The sequence below is a fragment of the Anas acuta genome, chromosome 28 (genome assembly GCF_963932015.1).
Source record: "Anas acuta chromosome 28, bAnaAcu1.1, whole genome shotgun sequence".
NCBI lineage: Eukaryota > Metazoa > Chordata > Aves > Anseriformes > Anatidae > Anas > Anas acuta.
In genome coordinates this window covers 2,433,937-2,457,460 of record NC_089006.1, presented here as the reverse complement: position 1 = coordinate 2,457,460, position 23,524 = coordinate 2,433,937, and the positions used below count along the sequence as shown (strand labels likewise).

The 23,524-nt window shown below is 52.6% G+C and overlaps 5 protein-coding genes and 1 pseudogene across 5 annotated transcripts; all 6 read left to right on the top strand.

Annotated features, from left to right (window-relative positions):
* Window positions 1-1,281: 1,281 nt before the first annotated feature.
* LOC137845595 (feather beta keratin-like) lies at window positions 1,282-2,476 on the top strand. Its single transcript, XM_068662941.1, has 2 exons — window positions 1,282-1,409; window positions 1,726-2,476. The coding sequence occupies exon 2, from the start codon at window positions 1,747-1,749 to the stop codon at window positions 2,041-2,043; it is 297 nt and encodes a 98-aa protein (XP_068519042.1). The 5' UTR covers window positions 1,282-1,409; window positions 1,726-1,746; the 3' UTR covers window positions 2,044-2,476.
* Window positions 2,477-5,311: 2,835 nt separating this feature from the next.
* On the top strand, window positions 5,312-6,406 carry LOC137845603 (feather beta keratin-like). The gene is made up of 2 exons (XM_068662951.1): window positions 5,312-5,436; window positions 5,753-6,406. The coding sequence occupies exon 2, from the start codon at window positions 5,774-5,776 to the stop codon at window positions 6,068-6,070; it is 297 nt and encodes a 98-aa protein (XP_068519052.1). The 5' UTR covers window positions 5,312-5,436; window positions 5,753-5,773; the 3' UTR covers window positions 6,071-6,406.
* A 2,929-nt stretch (window positions 6,407-9,335) lies between these two features.
* Window positions 9,336-10,530, top strand: LOC137845593 (feather beta keratin-like). The gene is made up of 2 exons (XM_068662939.1): window positions 9,336-9,463; window positions 9,780-10,530. Exon 2 carries the CDS (start codon window positions 9,801-9,803, stop codon window positions 10,095-10,097), a length of 297 nt encoding a protein of 98 aa, XP_068519040.1. The 5' UTR covers window positions 9,336-9,463; window positions 9,780-9,800; the 3' UTR covers window positions 10,098-10,530.
* A 2,797-nt stretch (window positions 10,531-13,327) lies between these two features.
* On the top strand, window positions 13,328-14,550 carry LOC137845569 (feather beta keratin-like). Its single transcript, XM_068662910.1, has 2 exons — window positions 13,328-13,490; window positions 13,807-14,550. The coding sequence occupies exon 2, from the start codon at window positions 13,828-13,830 to the stop codon at window positions 14,122-14,124; it is 297 nt and encodes a 98-aa protein (XP_068519011.1). The 5' UTR covers window positions 13,328-13,490; window positions 13,807-13,827; the 3' UTR covers window positions 14,125-14,550.
* Window positions 14,551-17,250: 2,700 nt separating this feature from the next.
* LOC137845656 (feather beta keratin-like) lies at window positions 17,251-18,302 on the top strand. Its single transcript, XM_068663067.1, has 2 exons — window positions 17,251-17,285; window positions 17,622-18,302. Exon 2 carries the CDS (start codon window positions 17,643-17,645, stop codon window positions 17,937-17,939), a length of 297 nt encoding a protein of 98 aa, XP_068519168.1. The 5' UTR covers window positions 17,251-17,285; window positions 17,622-17,642; the 3' UTR covers window positions 17,940-18,302.
* A 3,209-nt stretch (window positions 18,303-21,511) lies between these two features.
* On the top strand, window positions 21,512-22,721 carry LOC137845616 (feather beta keratin-like; annotated as a pseudogene).
* The last annotated feature ends 803 nt before the right edge of the window (window positions 22,722-23,524 follow it).

Sequence of the window (23,524 nt, the reverse complement as noted above, 5' to 3'; positions counted from 1 at the left end):
GCAGCCGGTGGAGGAGACCACGGTGGAGCAGGTGGACCTGCACTGAAGGAGGCTGCGGGCTGTGGAGGACCCCTGCCGGACCCAGATTCCGGGCCAGACCTGTGGCCTGTGGAGAGGAGCCTATGTAAGAGCAGGTGACCTGGCAGGAGCTGTTGCCTGTGGGGGACTCATTTTGGAGCAGTTTGCTCCTGATGGATTGACCCTGTGGTACGGACCCATATCTGGAGCAGTTCTTGAAGAGCTGCTGCCTGTGGGAGGTCCACGCACAATCAGTTCAGGAAGGACTGCATCCTGTGGGAGGGACCCCAACGTGCAGGTTACGAGAGTGACTGTGAAGGAGCGGCAGAGACAAATGATATAGACTGACCACAACACCCGATCCCCCATTCCCCTGGGCCGCTCGAGGGGAGGAGGTTGAAGAGGCCAGATGGGAGGAAAGCATGTTTGTTTTCTTTTCTTTGTTTCTCACTCCTCTAGCTTGTTAGTAATAGGCAATAAATAGTAATAGGCAATAAATCTTACTATCTCCCTATGTTGAGGCTGCTTTGCCCATCACAATAATTATTGAGCGATCTCCCTGTCGTTATCTCAAACCTTGAGCCCTTTTTATCCTATTTTCTCCACCTCTCCCTTTGGGGAGGGGGAGTGAAGGAGCGGTTGTTGTGGAGCTCGGCCGCCCACCCAAGTAAAACAACCACAGCTCTCCAACAGAAACTCTTGGGAGGGCAGCAGCCTTCATTCCCGATTCTTGGAGTTAAGAGGTGTAAAGAAGGAAGGTACGAAGGGGAGAAGTACGATTACAAAAGAAGAGCCAGGCACATTTCTCCCAAGAGCAATTGTTAATCTGAGGGAGTCTAAAACCAAGATTAGAGGTGCCCTGCCTAGAAATACAATGACTAAAAGAACCTGAGTAAGCACTGCGTTAAGGAGGGAGATTGATAATGCTGACGACCCTCACACCTGGAAGTCCATCCTGAAACTTCAAGGCTAGGGAGGAGATGTACACCAGAAATCAGGATGAGTGTTGGAGCAAGGCTCCAGGGAGTAAGAGGCTCCCATTCCCTAAAGAGGTAGGACAATCCGCATCATTGTCTTCATCATCTCTTTGTGCTGATGTGTATTTTTGCCCGGAAACATTCTGGCCTCTAATCCTGTGACTTGAAAGAAGCCAGCGTGGCAGAATGGCTATGACATGAGCAAGGAAATGAAAAGGGAGCATTGCAGGGAACAAATAAATGCCAGAGATTCTTAAATTGCAATATTTTGCATGTGAGATGAGCTTGCTAGTAAAAACATTACTTGTGCAAATGGTGCCTCTGGGCCTGGGGCAGTCTGGAACAGTATAAAAACTCATTCAACAGCAAGCTGCCTCATCCACTTCTCTTGCCTCCTCCTCCTTGGTGAACAAGGTGAGCTGCAAGTGCCTTCTCCGTACTCCTCTCTTCCTCTTCTCCCCTTGGCCTTCTGGCCTCCACCGAGGCTCTGGCTCCGTGTACGTTTGGTGTGGGCCTTGCTCCTTGACTCTGCTCCCTCTGTTGCTGTTCTGCTTGTCACTGAGGGGGAAGGTGGGAGGAGGTCTAGGACGGTCTTTGCAGGGGCCCTGGGACTTCTCTCTGTCCTCGTCGACCGTGTCCCTGTTCCCCAGACTATGCCTTCTGTCTTGGCCAGCAGGCTGTCAGGCTACTGCTGACATGCTGCGTGTGCTTTCCCTACTCTCTCTCCCAGGTGCGCCTCCATCCCGCAGCCATGTCGTGCTACGATCTGTGCCGTCCCTGTGGGCCAACCCCACTTGCCAACAGCTGCAACGAGCCCTGTGTCCGGCAGTGCCAGGACTCCCGTGTGGTGATCCAGCCCTCTCCCGTGGTGGTGACCCTGCCCGGCCCCATCCTCAGCTCCTTCCCCCAGAACACCGCTGTGGGATCCACCACCTCAGCTGCCGTTGGTAGCATCCTGAGTGAGGAGGGAGTGCCCATCTCCTCCGGGGGCTTTGGCCTCTCTGGCTTTGGTGGCCGCTACAGCGGCAGAAGGTGCCTGCCCTGCTAAAGCCCACGAGGATGTCCAGTGAGAGCATCGACCACGAAGCCCGAAGCCCGGTGCCGGACTGAGGACGAAGCTGCTGGCCAGAGTTTCCAGAGGGCCTGAGTACCCTCGTGGCCTCCTGCAGAGCAGAGAGGGAAGCCAGGGTGCCAGCCTGCGCTGTCTGGAAACACGGCCAGCAGACATCTTCTTCTTGTGCTTTCTTCTCTTCAGCATGAGTCCTTGTTGTCTCATCCTGTCCTGTGCCATGAGTTCATCTGGAAGCAAGTCAAGAGCATCATCTTTGTTCTTCCTCTCACCATGTGAGGCAGGAAGATGTGCTTCCCATTGTGGTGAAGGGGGTCTGACTGACAGCTGTCCTTGTGGCAGCATGGGCTGGATCCTTTCCTCCATGTGCTGCTTTGATTCCTTCTTCAGACTCATTAAAGTTTTTGCTTCAAATTAATCTGAGTCTCCTTATGTTCCTTTTCTATTGCGATGTTCCGTGAAGATGTACAGGGAGAAATGTGATGTCTTGGAGTGGAAAAACGTGGGTAGATATGGTCCTAATGTGGATCTCCTTCATGCCTGTAGGAGATGAGTACCCTTAAGGAATTTGGTCTTTGTAGGAGTGACTGAGAGGTGTGGTATTGGCAAGGTCTTAGAAGGATGTCCAGGAGTTCCCGCTCTCTAATTGTCGTATCACCAACAACCAAGGTTTGATCCTGTCTCCCCGTTGATGAAGCAAACCTTTGAATTGCTGGAAGGTATGTTTGTGCAGGCCAATGCCCAACTGGATGAAGCGCTGATGGTATATTAGCACTCTAAACGTTTTGTATTGCCCATCCCTCCTCCAAGCACACCTGCCAAAGCCACAAAGAGGAGGGAGTCCCAAAGAAGTCAAAGGGATAGGTGGCAGCCAGGACAGCTTTTAGAGGGTGATGTGAGGCCCCTTTAAATCTGGGCAGGACGCAGATAAATTCAGCCTTGGTGTGTATAATGGCGACGGAATGTGAATGGCGATGCAAAGATTGTTTTCTCTCCTCTGAAAGGGCTTATGCAGAATCTTTCAGTTGTCCTGAAAACACTGCAGAGGACAGGAATAGCGCAGGACAAGTATCGTCTTCCCCACTGGAGCATTCCTGTGGTGAAAAGTGTAATGTCTTTCAGGGTATTACGTGTGCATCACTGTGTCCTGAAGCCAAGTGGGTCTGGAGAAGCCCTGCAGGACCCCTCCAAAAATCCCATTCTGATGCTGTGCAGGCTAGGCTGTGCCTGGGTTGGTCCCAAGCCAATGATTGCTTTGTCCCTCCACCCTGGCCTCAAGCTGGGGAGACCGAGGTTGTGGCACACCAACAGCTCTGTTCTCAGTCCCCCCTTCCCATACTCTTGTCCTCCACAGGCAGTGCTGTGCTCCTGCCACTCTGATCCTGCCTCAGGCAGAATTAGGGGCACGTCTGGTGCCCTTGCTCATCTGGCTGCCCTTGTGAGGACTCCCGGAGCATGCGTGCTGCTGAGCAGGGTGGGTGGGGTGTCCTGGGGAAATCCTACCAAATATGTGCTTGTGCCTGCTGTGCAGGCACAGAGATGTGTATCAATTACTCAGCATGTGCTTTTGTTATTGAAGCTCTTGTAGTGGGTTTATGTGACAAGGTTGTGGTAGCAGTGGCCCACAGGGGTGGCTTCTGCGAGAAGAATCTAGAAGACGCCCCATTTTAGGTAAGGGCCCACTGCTGGCCAGAGTAGATCCAATAAGCAACGCTGTTTGCACCTCTCTGTGAGCATAATTAAGACAGGGACACACACAAAAAAAAGGTGCTGCTACACAGCATCTGGGGGAGTGAGTCGTGAGAAAGAGCCTTGCAGGCGCCATGGTCGGTGAAGAAGGAGGGGGAGAGGTGCTCCAGGTGCTGGAGCCCAAGTTCCCTTACGGCCTATGGTGTGGACCGTGGCGAAGAAGGCTGTCCCTCTGCAGCCCATGGCGTACCACGGTGAAGCAGGGTTCCATGCTGCAGCCGGTGGAGGAGACCACGGTGGAGCAGGTGGACCTGCACTGAAGGAGGCTGCGGGCTGTGGAGGACCCCTGCCGGACCCAGATTCCGGGCCAGACCTGTGGCCTGTGGAGAGGAGCCTATGTAAGAGCAGGTGACCTGGCAGGAGCTGTTGCCTGTGGGGGACTCATTTTGGAGCAGTTTGCTCCTGATGGATTGACCCTGTGGTACGGACCCATATCTGGAGCAGTTCTTGAAGAGCTGCTGCCTGTGGGAGGTCCACGTACAATCAGTTCAGGAAGGACTGCATCCTGTGGGAGGGACCCCAACGTGCAGGTTACGAGAGTGACTGTGAAGGAGCGGCAGAGACAAATGATATAGACTGACCACAACACCCGATCCCCCATTCCCCTGGGCCGCTCGAGGGGAGGAGGTTGAAGAGGCCAGATGGGAGGAAAGCATGTTTGTTTTCTTTTCTTTGTTTCTCACTCCTCTAGCTTGTTAGTAATAGGCAATAAATAGTAATAGGCAATAAATCTTACTATCTCCCTATGTTGAGGCTGCTTTGCCCATCACAATAATTATTGAGCGATCTCCCTGTCGTTATCTCAAACCTTGAGCCCTTTTTATCCTATTTTCTCCACCTCTCCCTTTGGGGAGGGGGAGTGAAGGAGCGGTTGTTGTGGAGCTCGGCCGCCCACCCAAGTAAAACAACCACAGCTCTCCAACAGAAACTCTTGGGAGGGCAGCAGCCTTCATTCCCGATTCTTGGAGTTAAGAGGTGTAAAGAAGGAAGGTACGAAGGGGAGAAGTACGATTACAAAAGAAGAGCCAGGCACATTTCTCCCAAGAGCAATTGTTAATCTGAGGGAGTCTAAAACCAAGATTAGAGGTGCCCTGCCTAGAAATACAATGACTAAAAGAACCTGAGTAAGCACTGCGTTAAGGAGGGAGATTGATAATGCTGACGACCCTCACACCTGGAAGTCCATCCTGAAACTTCAAGGCTAGGGAGGAGATGTACACCAGAAATCAGGATGAGTGTTGGAGCAAGGCTCCAGGGAGTAAGAGGCTCCCATTCCCTAAAGAGGTAGGACAATCCGCATCATTGTCTTCATCATCTCTTTGTGCTGATGTGTATTTTTGCCCGGAAACAGTCTGGCCTCTAATCCTGTGACTTGAAAGAAGCCAGCGTGGCAGAATGGCTATGACATGAGCAAGGAAATGAAAAGGGAGCATTGCAGGGAACAAATAAATGCCAGAGATTCTTAAATTGCAATATTTTGCATGTGAGATGAGCTTGCTAGTAAAAACATTACTTGTGCAAATGGTGCCTCTGGGCCTGGGGCAGTCTGGAACAGTATAAAAACTCATTCAACAGCAAGCTGCCTCATCCACTTCTCTTGCCTCCTCCTCCTTGGTGAACAAGGTGAGCTGCAAGTGCCTTCTCCGTACTCCCCTCTTCCTCTTCTCCCCTTGGCCTTCTGGCCTCCACCGAGGCTCTGGCTCCGTGTACGTTTGGTGTGGGCCTTGCTCCTTGACTCTGCTCCCTCTGTTGCTGTTCTGCTTGTCACTGAGGGGGAAGGTGGGAGGAGGTCTAGGACGGTCTTTGCAGGGGCCCTGGGACTTCTCTCTGTCCTCGTCGACCGTGTCCCTGTTCCCCAGACTATGCCTTCTGTCTTGGCCAGCAGGCTGTCAGGCTACTGCTGACATGCTGCGTGTGCTTTCCCTACTCTCTCTCCCAGGTGCGCCTCCATCCCGCAGCCATGTCGTGCTACGATCTGTGCCGTCCCTGTGGGCCAACCCCACTTGCCAACAGCTGCAACGAGCCCTGTGTCCGGCAGTGCCAGGACTCCCGTGTGGTGATCCAGCCCTCTCCCGTGGTGGTGACCCTGCCCGGCCCCATCCTCAGCTCCTTCCCCCAGAACACCGCTGTGGGATCCACCACCTCAGCTGCCGTTGGTAGCATCCTGAGTGAGGAGGGAGTGCCCATCTCCTCCGGGGGCTTTGGCCTCTCTGGCTTTGGTGGCCGCTACAGCGGCAGAAGGTGCCTGCCCTGCTAAAGCCCACGAGGATGTCCAGTGAGAGCATCGACCACGAAGCCCGAAGCCCGGTGCCGGACTGAGGACGAAGCTGCTGGCCAGAGTTTCCAGAGGGCCTGAGTACCCTCGTGGCCTCCTGCAGAGCAGAGAGGGAAGCCAGGGTGCCAGCCTGCGCTGTCTGGAAACACGGCCAGCAGACATCTTCTTCTTGTGCTTTCTTCTCTTCAGCATGAGTCCTTGTTGTCTCATCCTGTCCTGTGCCATGAGTTCATCTGGAAGCAAGTCAAGAGCATCATCTTTGTTCTTCCTCTCACCATGTGAGGCAGGAAGATGTGCTTCCCATTGTGGTGAAGGGGGTCTGACTGGCAGCTGTCCTTGTGGCAGCATGGGCTGGATCCTTTCCTCCATGTGCTGCTTTGATTCCTTCTTCAGACTCATTAAAGTTTTTGCTTCAAATTAATCTGAGTCTCCTTATGTTCCTTTTCTATTGCGATGTTCCGTGAAGATGTACAGGGAGAAATGTGATGTCTTGGAGTGGAAAAACGTGGGTAGATATGGTCCTAATGTGGATCTCCTTCATGCCTGTAGGAGATGAGTACCCTTAAGGAATTTGGTCTTTGTAGGAGTGACTGAGAGGTGTGGTATTGGCAAGGTCTTAGAAGGATGTCCAGGAGTTCCCGCTCTCTAATTGTCGTATCACCAACAACCAAGGTTTGATCCTGTCTCCCCGTTGATGAAGCAAACCTTTGAATTGCTGGAAGGTATGTTTGTGCAGGCCAATGCCCAACTGGATGAAGCGCTGATGGTATATTAGCACTCTAAACGTTTTGTATTGCCCATCCCTCCTCCAAGCACACCTGCCAAAGCCACAAAGAGGAGGGAGTCCCAAAGAAGTCAAAGGGATAGGTGGCAGCCAGGACAGCTTTTAGAGGGTGATGTGAGGCCCCTTTAAATCTGGGCAGGACGCAGATAAATTCAGCCTTGGTGTGTATAATGGCGACGGAATGTGAATGGCGATGCAAAGATTGTTTTCTCTCCTCTGAAAGGGCTTATGCAGAATCTTTCAGTTGTCCTGAAAACACTGCAGAGGACAGGAATAGCGCAGGACAAGTACCGTCTTCCCCACTGGAGCATTCCTGTGGTGAAAAGTGTAATGTCTTTCAGGGTATTACGTGTGCATCACTGTGTCCTGAAGCCAAGTGGGTCTGGAGAAGCCCTGCAGGACCCCTCCAAAAATCCCATTCTGATGCTGTGCAGGCTAGGCTGTGCCTGGGTTGGTCCCAAGCCAATGATTGCTTTGTCCCTCCACCCTGGCCTCAAGCTGGGGAGACCGAGGTTGTGGCACACCAACAGCTCTGTTCTCAGTCCCCCCTTCCCATACTCTTGTCCTCCACAGGCAGTGCTGTGCTCCTGCCACTCTGATCCTGCCTCAGGCAGAGTTAGGGGCACGTCTGGTGCCCTTGCTCATCTGGCTGCCCTTGTGAGGACTCCCGGAGCATGCGTGCTGCTGAGCAGGGTGGGTGGGGTGTCCTGGGGAAATCCTACCAAATATGTGCTTGTGCCTGCTGTGCAGGCACAGAGATGTGTATCAATTACTCAGCATGTGCTTTTGTTATTGAAGCTCTTGTAGTGGGTTTATGTGACAAGGTTGTGGTAGCAGTGGCCCACAGGGGTGGCTTCTGCGAGAAGAATCTAGAAGACGCCCCATTTTAGGTAAGGGCCCACTGCTGGCCAGAGTAGATCCAATAAGCAACGCTGTTTGCACCTCTCTGTGAGCATAATTAAGACAGGGACACACACAAAAAAAAGGTGCTGCTACACAGCATCTGGGGGAGTGAGTCGTGAGAAAGAGCCTTGCAGGCGCCATGGTCAGTGAAGAAGGAGGGGGAGAGGTGCTCCAGGTGCTGGAGCCCAAGTTCCCTTACGGCCTATGGTGTGGACCGTGGCGAAGAAGGCTGTCCCTCTGCAGCCCATGGCGTACCACGGTGAAGCAGGGTTCCATGCTGCAGCCGGTGGAGGAGACCACGGTGGAGCAGGTGGACCTGCACTGAAGGAGGCTGCGGGCTGTGGAGGACCCCTGCCGGACCCAGATTCCGGGCCAGACCTGTGGCCTGTGGAGAGGAGCCTATGTAAGAGCAGGTGACCTGGCAGGAGCTGTTGCCTGTGGGGGACTCATTTTGGAGCAGTTTGCTCCTGATGGATTGACCCTGTGGTACGGACCCATATCTGGAGCAGTTCTTGAAGAGCTGCTGCCTGTGGGAGGTCCACGCACAATCAGTTCAGGAAGGACTGCATCCTGTGGGAGGGACCCCAACGTGCAGGTTACGAGAGTGACTGTGAAGGAGCGGCAGAGACAAATGATATAGACTGACCACAACACCCGATCCCCCATTCCCCTGGGCCGCTCGAGGGGAGGAGGTTGAAGAGGCCAGATGGGAGGAAAGCATGTTTGTTTTCTTTTCTTTGTTTCTCACTCCTCTAGCTTGTTAGTAATAGGCAATAAATAGTAATAGGCAATAAATCTTACTATCTCCCTATGTTGAGGCTGCTTTGCCCATCACAATAATTACTGAGCGATCTCCCTGTCATTATCTCAAACCTTGAGCCCTTTTTATCCTATTTTCTCCACCTCTCCCTTTGGGGAGGGGGAGTGAAGGAGCGGTTGTTGTGGAGCTCGGCCGCCCACCCAAGTAAAACAACCACAGCTCTCCAACAGAAACTCTTGGGAGGGCAGCAGCCTTCATTCCCGATTCTTGGAGTTAAGAGGTGTAAAGAAGGAAGGTACGAAGGGGAGAAGTACGATTACAAAAGAAGAGCCAGGCACATTTCTCCCAAGAGCAATTGTTAATCTGAGGGAGTCTAAAACCAAGATTAGAGGTGCCCTGCCTAGAAATACAATGACTAAAAGAACCTGAGTAAGCACTGCGTTAAGGAGGGAGATTGATAATGCTGACGACCCTCACACCTGGAAGTCCATCCTGAAACTTCAAGGCTAGGGAGGAGATGTACACCAGAAATCAGGATGAGTGTTGGAGCAAGGCTCCAGGGAGTAAGAGGCTCCCATTCCCTAAAGAGGTAGGACAATCCGCATCATTGTCTTCATCATCTCTTTGTGCTGATGTGTATTTTTGCCCGGAAACATTCTGGCCTCTAATCCTGTGACTTGAAAGAAGCCAGCGTGGCAGAATGGCTATGACATGAGCAAGGAAATGAAAAGGGAGCATTGCAGGGAACAAATAAATGCCAGAGATTCTTAAATTGCAATATTTTGCATGTGAGATGAGCTTGCTAGTAAAAACATTACTTGTGCAAATGGTGCCTCTGGGCCTGGGGCAGTCTGGAACAGTATAAAAACTCATTCAACAGCAAGCTGCCTCATCCACTTCTCTTGCCTCCTCCTCCTTGGTGAACAAGGTGAGCTGCAAGTGCCTTCTCCGTACTCCTCTCTTCCTCTTCTCCCCTTGGCCTTCTGGCCTCCACCGAGGCTCTGGCTCCGTGTACGTTTGGTGTGGGCCTTGCTCCTTGACTCTGCTCCCTCTGTTGCTGTTCTGCTTGTCACTGAGGGGGAAGGTGGGAGGAGGTCTAGGACGGTCTTTGCAGGGGCCCTGGGACTTCTCTCTGTCCTCGTCGACCGTGTCCCTGTTCCCCAGACTATGCCTTCTGTCTTGGCCAGCAGGCTGTCAGGCTACTGCTGACATGCTGCGTGTGCTTTCCCTACTCTCTCTCCCAGGTGCGCCTCCATCCCGCAGCCATGTCGTGCTACGATCTGTGCCGTCCCTGTGGGCCAACCCCACTTGCCAACAGCTGCAACGAGCCCTGTGTCCGGCAGTGCCAGGACTCCCGTGTGGTGATCCAGCCCTCTCCCGTGGTGGTGACCCTGCCCGGCCCCATCCTCAGCTCCTTCCCCCAGAACACCGCTGTGGGATCCACCACCTCAGCTGCCGTTGGTAGCATCCTGAGTGAGGAGGGAGTGCCCATCTCCTCCGGGGGCTTTGGCCTCTCTGGCTTTGGTGGCCGCTACAGCGGCAGAAGGTGCCTGCCCTGCTAAAGCCCACGAGGATGTCCAGTGAGAGCATCGACCACGAAGCCCGAAGCCCGGTGCCGGACTGAGGACGAAGCTGCTGGCCAGAGTTTCCAGAGGGCCTGAGTACCCTCGTGGCCTCCTGCAGAGCAGAGAGGGAAGCCAGGGTGCCAGCCTGCGCTGTCTGGAAACACGGCCAGCAGACATCTTCTTCTTGTGCTTTCTTCTCTTCAGCATGAGTCCTTGTTGTCTCATCCTGTCCTGTGCCATGAGTTCATCTGGAAGCAAGTCAAGAGCATCATCTTTGTTCTTCCTCTCACCATGTGAGGCAGGAAGATGTGCTTCCCATTGTGGTGAAGGGGGTCTGACTGACAGCTGTCCTTGTGGCAGCATGGGCTGGATCCTTTCCTCCATGTGCTGCTTTGATTCCTTCTTCAGACTCATTAAAGTTTTTGCTTCAAATTAATCTGAGTCTCCTTATGTTCCTTTTCTATTGCGATGTTCCGTGAAGATGTACAGGGAGAAATGTGATGTCTTGGAGTGGAAAAACGTGGGTAGATATGGTCCTAATGTGGATCTCCTTCATGCCTGTAGGAGATGAGTACCCTTAAGGAATTTGGTCTTTGTAGGAGTGACTGAGAGGTGTGGTATTGGCAAGGTCTTAGAAGGATGTCCAGGAGTTCCCGCTCTCTAATTGTCGTATCACCAACAACCAAGGTTTGATCCTGTCTCCCCGTTGATGAAGCAAACCTTTGAATTGCTGGAAGGTATGTTTGTGCAGGCCAATGCCCAACTGGATGAAGCGCTGATGGTATATTAGCACTCTAAACGTTTTGTATTGCCCATCCCTCCTCCAAGCACACCTGCCAAAGCCACAAAGAGGAGGGAGTCCCAAAGAAGTCAAAGGGATAGGTGGCAGCCAGGACAGCTTTTAGAGGGTGATGTGAGGCCCCTTTAAATCTGGGCAGGACGCAGATAAATTCAGCCTTGGTGTGTATAATGGCGACGGAATGTGAATGGCGATGCAAAGATTGTTTTCTCTCCTCTGAAAGGGCTTATGCAGAATCTTTCAGTTGTCCTGAAAACACTGCAGAGGACAGGAATAGCGCAGGACAAGTATCGTCTTCCCCACTGGAGCATTCCTGTGGTGAAAAGTGTAATGTCTTTCAGGGTATTACGTGTGCATCACTGTGTCCTGAAGCCAAGTGGGTCTGGAGAAGCCCTGCAGGACCCCTCCAAAAATCCCATTCTGATGCTGTGCAGGCTAGGCTGTGCCTGGGTTGGTCCCAAGCCAATGATTGCTTTGTCCCTCCACCCTGGCCTCAAGCTGGGGAGACCGAGGTTGTGGCACACCAACAGCTCTGTTCTCAGTCCCCCCTTCCCATACTCTTGTCCTCCACAGGCAGTGCTGTGCTCCTGCCACTCTGATCCTGCCTCAGGCAGAGTTAGGGGCACGTCTGGTGCCCTTGCTCATCTGGCTGCCCTTGTGAGGACTCCCGGAGCATGCGTGCTGCTGAGCAGGGTGGGTGGGGTGTCCTGGGGAAATCCTACCAAATATGTGCTTGTGCCTGCTGTGCAGGCACAGAGATGTGTATCAATTACTCAGCATGTGCTTTTGTTATTGAAGCTCTTGTAGTGGGTTTATGTGACAAGGTTGTGGTAGCAGTGGCCCACAGGGGTGGCTTCTGCGAGAAGAATCTAGAAGACGCCCCATTTTAGGTAAGGGCCCACTGCTGGCCAGAGTAGATCCAATAAGCAACGCTGTTTGCACCTCTCTGTGAGCATAATTAAGACAGGGACACACACAAAAAAAAGGTGCTGCTACACAGCATCTGGGGGAGTGAGTCGTGAGAAAGAGCCTTGCAGGCGCCATGGTCAGTGAAGAAGGAGGGGGAGAGGTGCTCCAGGTGCTGGAGCCCAAGTTCCCTTACGGCCTATGGTGTGGACCGTGGCGAAGAAGGCTGTCCCTCTGCAGCCCATGGCGTACCACGGTGAAGCAGGGTTCCATGCTGCAGCCGGTGGAGGAGACCACGGTGGAGCAGGTGGACCTGCACTGAAGGAGGCTGCGGGCTGTGGAGGACCCCTGCCGGACCCAGATTCCGGGCCAGACCTGTGGCCTGTGGAGAGGAGCCTATGTAAGAGCAGGTGACCTGGCAGGAGCTGTTGCCTGTGGGGGACTCATTTTGGAGCAGTTTGCTCCTGATGGATTGACCCTGTGGTACGGACCCATATCTGGAGCAGTTCTTGAAGAGCTGCTGCCTGTGGGAGGTCCACGCACAATCAGTTCAGGAAGGACTGCATCCTGTGGGAGGGACCCCAACGTGCAGGTTACGAGAGTGACTGTGAAGGAGCGGCAGAGACAAATGATATAGACTGACCACAACACCCGATCCCCCATTCCCCTGGGCCGCTCGAGGGGAGGAGGTTGAAGAGGCCAGATGGGAGGAAAGCATGTTTGTTTTCTTTTCTTTGTTTCTCACTCCTCTAGCTTGTTAGTAATAGGCAATAAATAGTAATAGGCAATAAATCTTACTATCTCCCTATGTTGAGGCTGCTTTGCCCATCACAATAATTATTGAGCGATCTCCCTGTCGTTATCTCAAACCTTGAGCCCTTTTTATCCTATTTTCTCCACCTCTCCCTTTGGGGAGGGGGAGTGAAGGAGCGGTTGTTGTGGAGCTCGGCCGCCCACCCAAGTAAAACAACCACAGCTCTCCAACAGAAACTCTTGGGAGGGCAGCAGCCTTCATTCCCGATTCTTGGAGTTAAGAGGTGTAAAGCAGGAAGGTACGAAGGGGAGAAGTACGATTACAAAAGAAGAGCCAGGCACATTTCTCCCAAGAGCAATTGTTAATCTGAGGGAGTCTAAAACCAAGATTAGAGGTGCCCTGCCTAGAAATACAATGACTAAAAGAACCTGAGTAAGCACTGCGTTAAGGAGGGAGATTGATAATGCTGACGACCCTCACACCTGGAAGTCCATCCTGAAACTTCAAGGCTAGGGAGGAAATGTACACCAGAAATCAGGATGAGTGTTGGAGCAAGGCTCCAGGGAGTAAGAGGCTCCCATTCCCTAAAGAGGTAGGACAATCCGCATCATTGTCTTCATCATCTCTTTGTGCTGATGTGTATTTTTGCCCGGAAACATTCTGGCCTCTAATCCTGTGACTTGAAAGAAGCCAGCGTGGCAGAATGGCTATGACATGAGCAAGGAAATGAAAAGGGAGCATTGCAGGGAACAAATAAATGCCAGAGATTCTTAAATTGCAATATTTTGCATGTGAGATGAGCTTGCTAGTAAAAACATTACTTGTGCAAATGGTGCCTCTGGGCCTGGGGCAGTCTGGAACAGTATAAAAACTCATTCAACAGCAAGCTGCCTCATCCACTTCTCTTGCCTCCTCCTCCTTGGTGAACAAGGTGAGCTGCAAGTGCCTTCTCCGTACTCCCCTCTTCCTCTTCTCCCCTTGGCCTTCTGGCCTCCACCGAGGCTCTGGCTCCGTGTACATTTGGTGTGGGCCTTGCTCCTTGACTCTGCTCCCTCTGTTGCTGTTCTGCTTGTCACTGAGGGGGAAGGTGGGAGGAGGTCTAGGACGGTCTTTGCAGGGGCCCTGGGACTTCTCTCTGTCCTCGTCGACTGTGTCCCTGTTCCCCAGACTATGCCTTCTGTCCTGGCCAGCAGGCTGTCAGGCTACTGCTGACATGCTGCGTGTGCTTTCCCTACTCTCTCTCCCAGGTGCGCCTCCATCCCGCAGCCATGTCGTGCTACGATCTGTGCCGTCCCTGTGGGCCAACCCCACTTGCCAACAGCTGCAACGAGCCCTGTGTCCGGCAGTGCCAGGACTCCCGTGTGGTGATCCAGCCCTCTCCCGTGGTGGTGACCCTGCCCGGCCCCATCCTCAGCTCCTTCCCCCAGAACACCGCTGTGGGATCCACCACCTCAGCTGCCGTTGGTAGCATCCTGAGTGAGGAGGGAGTGCCCATCTCCTCTGGGGGCTTTGGCCTCTCTGGCTTTGGTGGCCGCTACTGCGGCAGAAGGTGCCTGCCCTGCTAAAGCCCACGAGGACGTCCAGTGAGAGCATCGACCACGAAGCCCGAAGCCCGGTGCCGGACTGAGGACGGAGCTGCTGGCCAGAGTTTCCAGAGGGGCTGAGCACCCTCGTGGCCTCCTGCAGAGCAGAGAGGGAAGCCAGGGTGCCAGCCTGCGCTGTCTGGAAACACGGCCAGCAGACATCTTCTTCTTGTGCTTTCTTCTCTTCAGCATGAGTCCTTGTTGTCTCATCCTGTCCTGTGCCATGAGTTCATCTGGAAGCAAGTCAAGAGCATCATCTTTGTTCTTCCTCTCACCATGTGAGGGAGGAAGACATGCATCCCATTGTGGTGAAGGGGGTCTGACTGGCAGCTGACCTTGTGGCAGCCTGGCCTGGATTTCTTCGACCACGAGCTGCTTTGATTGCTTCTTGAGACTCATTAAAGTTTATGCTGCATTGTAATCTGTGTCTCCTCATGATACTTCCCTTTTGAGATTTTCAGCCACTCTCTCTAGAGGGAACTGGGATAACGTAGAATCTAAAGTTGTGGTTAGCCCCCACGTCATCTGTGTGCCTACAGTCCTGTTTCTGAAGCACTGAACCAGTCCCGCAGGGCTGCACAGGTGCTGCTTGTGTGTTTGCCAGACCATTCTGCAGCATTCAAGTGAGGGATTTTGGCGAGTCCCTGTCTCACCCTTGCCTACGAGAGCAAGGAGAGGAAGAAACCCTCCTGGATGAAGCTGTTGTGCCTTCCTGACCTTCTGCCCCAAAATGCAAGAGAGCCAACATCAGGGAGGGAAGCAACATGGCTTGGGAGTGGCTGTTTGGTCCAACTACACTGCGCTCTGGTGATTGCTCCTGCCACAGGGGAAACAAGGGAAAACAAGCTCCATAGCCCTTCTTCCCTTATGCTCTAGTCCTCCACAGGAGATGCTTTTGTCTGTGTCACCCACTCCTGCTTGAGGCAGAGTGAGGGGCACCTCTCATGCTATCCCCTGTGCTGGGGAAATCCTATCATGCCTTACACCATAGCTGAAGGCCTGCATTCTCTGACCAACTACTGGTATGAGGCAAAGCCCTCAGCCTTGCTGTGCAGGAAGACTCTCAGGAAACATGCTCCTTGTCAACATTCCTGGGCCACCTTGAGCTGACAGCAGGAGCAAAGTGCCGTGAAAAGCTGATACCAGGGAGCGAAGGCAACAACTGCAGCAGGCGATCAGGGAGTGCAGGGTGCTGCAAGGCATTGCAGCTTTTGGGTAGACCCTGAGGTGCGAGACATGTTTTTCCTTGGAAAATTAATTGAAGCTTCCTTCCTTTCTTCTTTTGGGGTAGATGCAGCTGGTGTCCTATGTCCCAAGTGCACAGGAGATTTCCTCCTCATGCATACGAGTTGTCTGAGTGCGGCAGAGGCCCAATGGCCCTCATCAGGCTCACCTGGAGCCTCCCACCACACCCTCTTCCCATTGACCCTGGTGCTATAGTCAAGTTTTGTCCTGAGCCTTTGGCCCCCCCTTCAGATCTGGGTCATCAGTGTGGGTTGCCTGCTCTGTTGCAGATTTGCTTATGCCTGCCCCTGGGTTGCCTTGGTAGGGCTAAAGTTGCCCAGTGGTTTCCCAGCTTTCTCTTGGGTCTGTCTGTGTTACTTTTCTGGGCCTGGTCAGCAGTCTTTGGGCCTCGTGTTGACCCTGGTTGCCGTCACTGGACCTGACCCTGAAGTGTGGACTGTCTTGTCATCAGTCCTGTGTCACCACCATGAACCTGACCACTGAGCTAGACGCCTGGCTGAATCTGCCTTCCATCTCCTCATCTTCCTTGGTCAGGTGCTGTACAACGAGGGCCATTGCTGGTATAGCTGATGCCCTGTTGGCTGTGTGGCCTTGCTTGGCTCCTGACTCCCATTGTGTAGGCAGCAGGTGGCTCGTACTGAGCCGTGACAGCACTCTTTGGGATAGATGTTTACTGTCATCATCAGGGTAGTACTGTGCACCTTCAAAGCTTTCCTCATCTTCCTAAATGAGGAATTTGGTCGGGCCTCTGTGATTTGACAGTTGCCTTTGTCTGCTGTTGTCCCAGCCTCATCGGGAAGGCATTTTGTCCAGCCCTTGGGAAGATGGCCTGGCTGAGGGGCCTGAGCTGTGTATGCCTAGTATTCCTTGCTGGGCAGTCGTGCCCCCAAGAAACACGCTGCTGGTATGGCTTGGTGTCACTTCTTGGCACACGTCCCCAGGGAGGTGCTGATACCTGCTGCTGCCCAGGCTGCCCTCAACGGCACTCTCAGACCTCCCTTGTTTCTGGGCAGGGTTCTGTGTTGCACAGAAATACGGTCACATGTTTGCTGGTGTGTGCTGTTCCATTGGTATGTGGGGTCAAAGCAGAATCTGAGGCGTGGAGATGGGGAAGGAGGAAAGCAGCTGTATTTGTTGTCCGGTATGGGGCTTTGTCTGCAGGAGACATCTCGGTTTAACAGGAGTGGGCAGCAGGAGCGAGTAGTAGAGTGAGAGCCATGTCCGTGTTTCTGAAAGAGGCCTGCTGTGGTGACAGGGGACCTCTAGTTGCTGGGGACAGAGGGGAGAGGAAAACCAGTCAGGCTTTTGTCACCTGAGAGCAAGGCTTGATCCCACAGAAGGGCTGAGGCTTGATGGCAGAGCAGCCATACTTGGAAATCTGGTGCCTAAGGCAGCCTGAGCAGGTTGATAGGTAAAGCAAAGGCTGTACCTGCTCTTTGCTGATGAGCCTGGCTGGCAGTCTGACCTTTAAGGGCGGGTTTGCATGGAAATGAGTACCCATGCATTTAGGACAAAGCCTGAAGGAAGCTGCAGGAGGGTGAGAGGCTGGCACCACTTGACAATTTGGCCATCTCCTTCTTTTTGCCTTCATCTTCTTCCTGTGCTTTTGTGTCACTTCCCCAGAAGCATTTTGGCCTGTAATCCTGTCACTTGAAAGGAGCCTGTGTGATGGAATGGGTATGTCCTGACCAGGAAAACGAAAAGGGGTCACTGCAGGGAACATAAGTCACCCATCTCTTCCATTGCGGTGTTTTGCATGCAAGATGAGCTTTCTGGTATACACATTACATGCGCAAAAGGCACCTCTGGGCCTGGGGCAGTCTGGACTGGTATAAAAGCCTGTCCAACAGCAGGCTCCATCATCCACTTCTCTTGCCTTCTCCTCCTTGGCGAACAAGGTGAGCTGCAAGTGCCTTCTCCTCACTCCCCTCATTCTCTTCTTCTCCCCTTGGCCTTCTGGCCTCGACCGAGTCTTTGCCTCCATGTAGCTCTTTGTGTGGTCCTTGCTCCTTGACGCTGCTCCCTCCATCACTGTTCTGCTTGCCACTGAGGGGAGAGGTGGGAGGAGGTCTTGGACTGTCTTTGCAGGGGCCCTTGGGGACCCAAGTTCCCAAGCCCCTCCCTGTCCTCATGTACGCTATCCCTGCTCCCCAGACTATACCTTCTGTCTTGGCCAGCAGGCTATCAGGCTGCTGCTGACACGCTGTGTGTGCTTTGCCTGCCCTCTCTCCCAGGTGCGCCTCCATCCCACAGCCATGTCGTGCTACGATCTGTGCCGTCCCTGTGGGCCAACCCCACTTGCCAACAGCTGCAACGAGCCCTGTGTCCGGCAGTGCCAGGACTCCCGTGTGGTGATCCAGCCCTCTCCCGTGGTGGTGACCCTGCCCGGCCCCATCCTCAGCTCCTTCCCCCAGAACACCGCTGTGGGATCCACCACCTCAGCTGCTGTTGGCAGCATCCTGAGTGAGGAGGGAGTGCCCATCTCCTCCGGGGGCTTTGGCCTCTCTGGCTTTGGTGGCCGCTACAGCGGCAGAAGGTGCCTGCCCTGCTAAAGCCCACGAGGATGTCCAGTGAGCGCATTGACCAGGAAGCCCGAAGCCCTGTGCCGGACTGAGGACGGAGCTGCTGGCCAGAGTTTCCAGATGGGCTGAGCACCCTGGAAACACAGACAGCTTCTTCTCCAGTTTTCTTGTCTGCATTCTGTGCCCTTGTTGTCTGCTGCTGTCCTGTGCCATGGATTCATCTGGAAGCAAGTCAAGAGTTTCCTGTTTTTTCTTCGTTCCATCTTCCGAAGGAGGAAGACCTGCACGCTTTTCCGGGTGAAGTGGGATCTGACTGCCAGCTGTCTTTTTGGCAGCGTGGTCTGGATCCTTTTTTCCATGTGCTGCTTTGATTCATTCTTCAGACTCATTAAAGTTTTTGCTTCAAAGTAATCTGAGTCTCTTTATGTTCCTTTTTCTATTGGGATGTTCAGTGAATCTCTCCAGTGAGAAATGTGATGTCTTGGATTGGAATAGCATGAGAGGATATGGTCCTAATGTGTATCTCCTTCGTTCCTGTGGGAGATGAATACCCTTTAAGAATTTGGTCTTTATAAGAGTGTAAGGAGGTGCAGGAAAGTCATATTGGCAAAGTCTGAAGTCTTAGAAGTGTGTCCGGGAACTCCCTCTCATTGAAATATCACCAACAAGGAAGGATTTCCAACACTTCCTATTCTGCTGTGTAAGGCATGAAGTTATGAATGGGCGACGCATGATTAAAAAAGAAAAGCCACGCACCTTTCTCCCAAGACCAGGAAGCCTGAAGCCAGGTGCTGGACTGAGGATGGAGCTGCTGGCCAGAGTTTCTAGATGGGCTGAGCACCCTCGTGGCCTCCTGCAGAGCAGAGAGGGAAGCCAGGGTGCCAGCCTGCGCTGTCTGGAAACACGGCCAGCAGACATCTTCTTCTTGTGCTTTCTTCTCTTCAGCATGAGTCCTTGTTGTCTCATCCTGTCCTGTGCCATGGTTTCATCTGGAAGCACATCAAGGGTGTCCTGTTTGTTCTCCTTCTTGCCATGCGAGGGGGGAAGACGTGCTTCCCATTGTGGTGAAGGGGGTCTGACTGCCAGCTGTCCTTTTGGCAGTCTGGACTGGATTTCTTCATCCACAAGCTGCTTTGATTCCTTCTTCAGACTCATTAAAGTTTACGCTGCACTGTGATCTGTGTCCTGTCATGTTCCTTTTCTTTTGGTATTCCCAGGAAACTGTCCACTGGGAAATCTGTGGATATATATTTTAAAATATTTATCGGAATGTTTCGGTTAAAACATTACTTCCCTGGTTGGTTGTGTTATTACTGGCTCATACTGAATGGAACTTCTCATGCTGTCCCCTATGCTGGGGAAATCCTACAGCACTTTACACCATAGCTAAAGGCCTGCCTTCCCTGACTGATTGCTTTTTCAGGCAAAGTCCTGAGTCTTGCTGTGTGGGAAGACCCTCAATAAACACCCTCTTTGTTAATATTCCTGAGTCACCCTGGGCTGACAGTGGGAGCATAGTGCTGTGAAGAGCTGATACCGGAGAGGGAAGGCAACAACTGCAGCAGGTGATCAGGGAACGTAGGGAACTGCAGGGAACTGGAGCTTTTGGGCAGAGTAGCATTCTGAAGACCGACTGCTGGGTAGTACTGGCCAGTGGGAAACCACATGTGTGTGTTTGCTGAGATGCATGGGGAGAGGAAATTGAGGGAAACGATTGTTGTGCTTTGTGCTGTGCTGGTGCGGCCTCACATTGAGTACTGTGTTGAGTTTTGGCTGCCACAGTATAAGAAGGTTATAAAACTATTAGAGTGCCCAAAGGAGGGCTACAAGTTGGTGAAAGGTCTCGAGGGAAAGACATATGACCAGTTTTCTCAGTCACCTGTGTTTTTCAGCCTAGAGAATAGGAGACTGAGGGGAGGCCTCCTTGCGGCCTACAGCTTCTTCACGAGGGAAATTAAAGGTAGGCCCTGTTCACTTCTCTGTGGTGACAGTGGCAGGACCTGAGGAAATGGCATGGATCTGCAACAAGGGAGGTTCAGGCTGGATGTTAGGAAAAGCTTCTTCACTCTGAGAAGGCAGTCAGCACCGGAACAGGCTCCTCCTGGGAGTGGTCATGGCACTGAGGCTGCCGGCATTCAGGAAGCGTTTGGAAACCACCCTCAGAAATATATTCTGATTGCTTGGTGGTCCTGTGTGGAGATAGAAGTTGTACTTGATGATCCTTGTGGGTCCCTTCTAACTCAGGATATTCTAGGATTCTATGAAGCAGAGGTCGTGATGCATACTTTCCTCTATAGACATCCTGCTGTCATTCTCAGGCCGTGCCAGCTTGTGATGAGTTTTCGTGTTGCATGGGAAGTTTTCCAAGCATTTTGCAGTGGAGGTTATTGAATTAGCACACAGTTTGAAAGCAGAAGTTGCAGGAAGCCTTGAGGAGGAGGAAGGAGGAGTTGTGAAGCCACTACATCACTGCACTGACCTTTGGTAGTGTGAGGGGTGTAGACTTAGCATGTGTTGGAAAGGGGTGTCTCTCCTCAAACGTCCTTCTTCTGTTGACTGGGGACTTCAGGAGGCTGCCCAGCAAAGGAGGGAAGGGCAAAGAACATGTGAATTTCTCCTGTGTGAGATTGCAGACAATCTAAAAGCCAACAGCTTATCCAACCTGACTCGCATGTTCAGACAAAACTTTTTGTGGTAGGTTGACCCTGTATTTCTTTTAGATGACCTTGAAGCTGTTCCCTTACTGTCATCGCCATATAATGGGCTTTTAGAATCAGAAAGGAAAATATGGGAAAAGGAAGCTTGTACATAGAGAAATAACAGTTTAATAAGTAAGGAAGAAAGGAAAAACTGAAGAAGAAGTGGTGTAAAGCTACTTACCTCCAGCATGCCCAGCTGGTCCCTAAACAACTACTATGGGAAATACTTGTGCCCTGGCTTCTCTCAAATTTTCTTGCTGAGTAGGATGCTACCTTTAATGGAACATCTCTGTTTATTTTGGGTCAACCATCCTTACTGTGTTCTCTGCAAGACTTATGCCCAGACCCAGCGTACTTTGCCAGGGCACAAGTGTGGGGAATTGTGTAGGAGTGAAAAGCAGAGAAAGCCTTTACATTGTGCAAGCACTTCTCAGCAACAGCTAAAATGTCTTTGTGTTACGAACATAACTTTGGCTACAAGTCTCAATAACAGAAAGATAGGAACTGAATTGAAGAAAATTAACTCAATTCCAGCAAGTAAAAGTACAGTGAAAGAGTTCGGGTGTAGGTTAAGCAATGGATGTAGTTGTCCTGTCAGAGAAAAGCGTTTGTAAGACAGGTCATATTTTTGGAAGTGCTACAAAACATGCAAAATTCAATATAAAATTCCATAAAGGAAGATACCAGAGGATAAGAGACAGGCATCCCCTGGAGTGCTGCGAGAGTCCTCATCAACAGCTGCATCGTCTCCTTCTGCTGACGTGTATTTTTGCCTGTAAACATTTTAGCCTCTAATCCCCTGACTTGAAGAAGCACACATGGCAGAATGGCTATGACAGCAGTAAGGAAATGAAAGGGGAGCACTGCAGGGAACAAATAAATGCCAGAGATTCTTAAATTGTAATGTCTTGCATATGAGATGAGCTTGCTGGTAAAAACATTACGTGTGCAGATGTTGCCTCTGGGCCTGGGGCAGTTTGAAGACTATAAAAACCTGTCTAACAGCAGTCTCCCTCATCCACTTCTCTTGCCGTCTCCTCCTTGGTGAACAAGGTGAGCTGTAGGAGCCTTCTCCATACCCCCCTCTTGCTCTTCTCCGCTTGGCCTTCTGGCCTCCACCGAAGCTCTGGCTCCGTGTAGGTTTGGTGTGGGCCTTGCTCCTTGACTCTGCTCCCTCTGTTGCTGTTCTGCATGTCACTGATTGGGGAAGAGGGAGAAGGTCTTAGACTGTCTTTGCAAAGGCCCTTGGGCTTGTCTCTGTCGTCGTGGGCCCTGTCCCTGCTCCCAAGACTACACATTCTGTCTTGGCCAGCATGCTGTCAGGCTGCTGCTGACATGCTGCGTGTGCTTTCCCTACTCTCTCTCCCAGGTGCGCCTCCATCCCGCAGCCATGTCGTGCTACGATCTGTGCCGTCCCTGTGGGCCAACCCCACTTGCCAACAGCTGCAACGAGCCCTGTGTCCGGCAGTGCCAGGACTCCCGTGTGGTGATCCAGCCCTCTCCCGTGGTGGTGACCCTGCCCGGCCCCATCCTCAGCTCCTTCCCCCAGAACACCGCTGTGGGATCCACCACCTCAGCTGCCGTTGGTAGCATCCTGAGTGAGGAGGGAGTGCCCATCTCCTCCGGGGGCTTTGGCCTCTCTGGCTTTGGTGGCCGCTACAGCGGCAGAAGGTGCCTGCCCTGCTAAAGCCCACGAGGATGTCCAGTGAGAGCATCGACCACGAAGCCCGAAGCCTGGTGCCGGACTGAGGACGGAGCTGCTGGCCAGAGTTTCCAGAGGGGCTGAGCACCCTCGTGGCCTCCTGCAGAGCAGAGAGGGAAGCCAGGGTGCCAGCCTGCGCTGTCTGGAAACACGGCCAGCAGACATCTTCTTCTTGTGCTTTCTTCTCTTCAGCATGAGTCCTTGTTGTCTCATCCTGTCCTGTGCCATGAGTTCATCTGGAAGCAAGTCAAGAGCATCATCTTTGTTCTTCCTCTCACCATGTGAGGGAGGAAGACATGCATCCCATTGTGGTGAAGGGGGTCTGACTGGCAGCTGACCTTGTGGCAGCCTGGCCTGGATTTCTTCGACCACGAGCTGCTTTGATTGCTTCTTGAGACTCATTAAAGTTTATGCTGCATTGTAATCTGTGTCTCCTCATGATACTTCCCTTTTGAGATTTTCAGCCACTCTCTCTAGAGGGAACTGGGATAACGTAGAATCTAAAGTTGTGGTTAGCCCCCACGTCATCTGTGTGCCTACAGTCCTGTTTCTGAAGCACTGAACCAGTCCCGCAGGGCTGCACAGGTGCTGCTTGTGTGTTTGCCAGACCATTCTGCAGCATTCAAGTGAGGGATTTTGGCGAGTCCCTGTCTCACCCTTGCCTACGAGAGCAAGGAGAGGAAGAAACCCTCCTGGATGAAGCTGTTGTGCCTTCCTGACCTTCTGCCCCAAAATGCAAGAGAGCCAACATCAGGGAGGGAAGCAACATGGCTTGGGAGTGGCTGTTTGGTCCAACTACACTGCGCTCTGGTGATTGCTCCTGCCACAGGGGAAACAAGGGAAAACAAGCTCCATAGCCCTTCTTCCCTTATGCTCTAGTCCTCCACAGGAGATGCTTTTGTCTGTGTCACCCACTCCTGCTTGAGGCAGAGTGAGGGGCACCTCTCATGCTATCCCCTGTGCTGGGGAAATCCTATCATGCCTTACACCATAGCTGAAGGCCTGCATTCTCTGACCAACTACTGGTATGAGGCAAAGCCCTCAGCCTTGCTGTGCAGGAAGACTCTCAGGAAACATGCTCCTTGTCAACATTCCTGGGCCACCTTGAGCTGACAGCAGGAGCAAAGTGCCGTGAAAAGCTGATACCAGGGAGCGAAGGCAACAACTGCAGCAGGCGATCAGGGAGTGCAGGGTGCTGCAAGGCATTGCAGCTT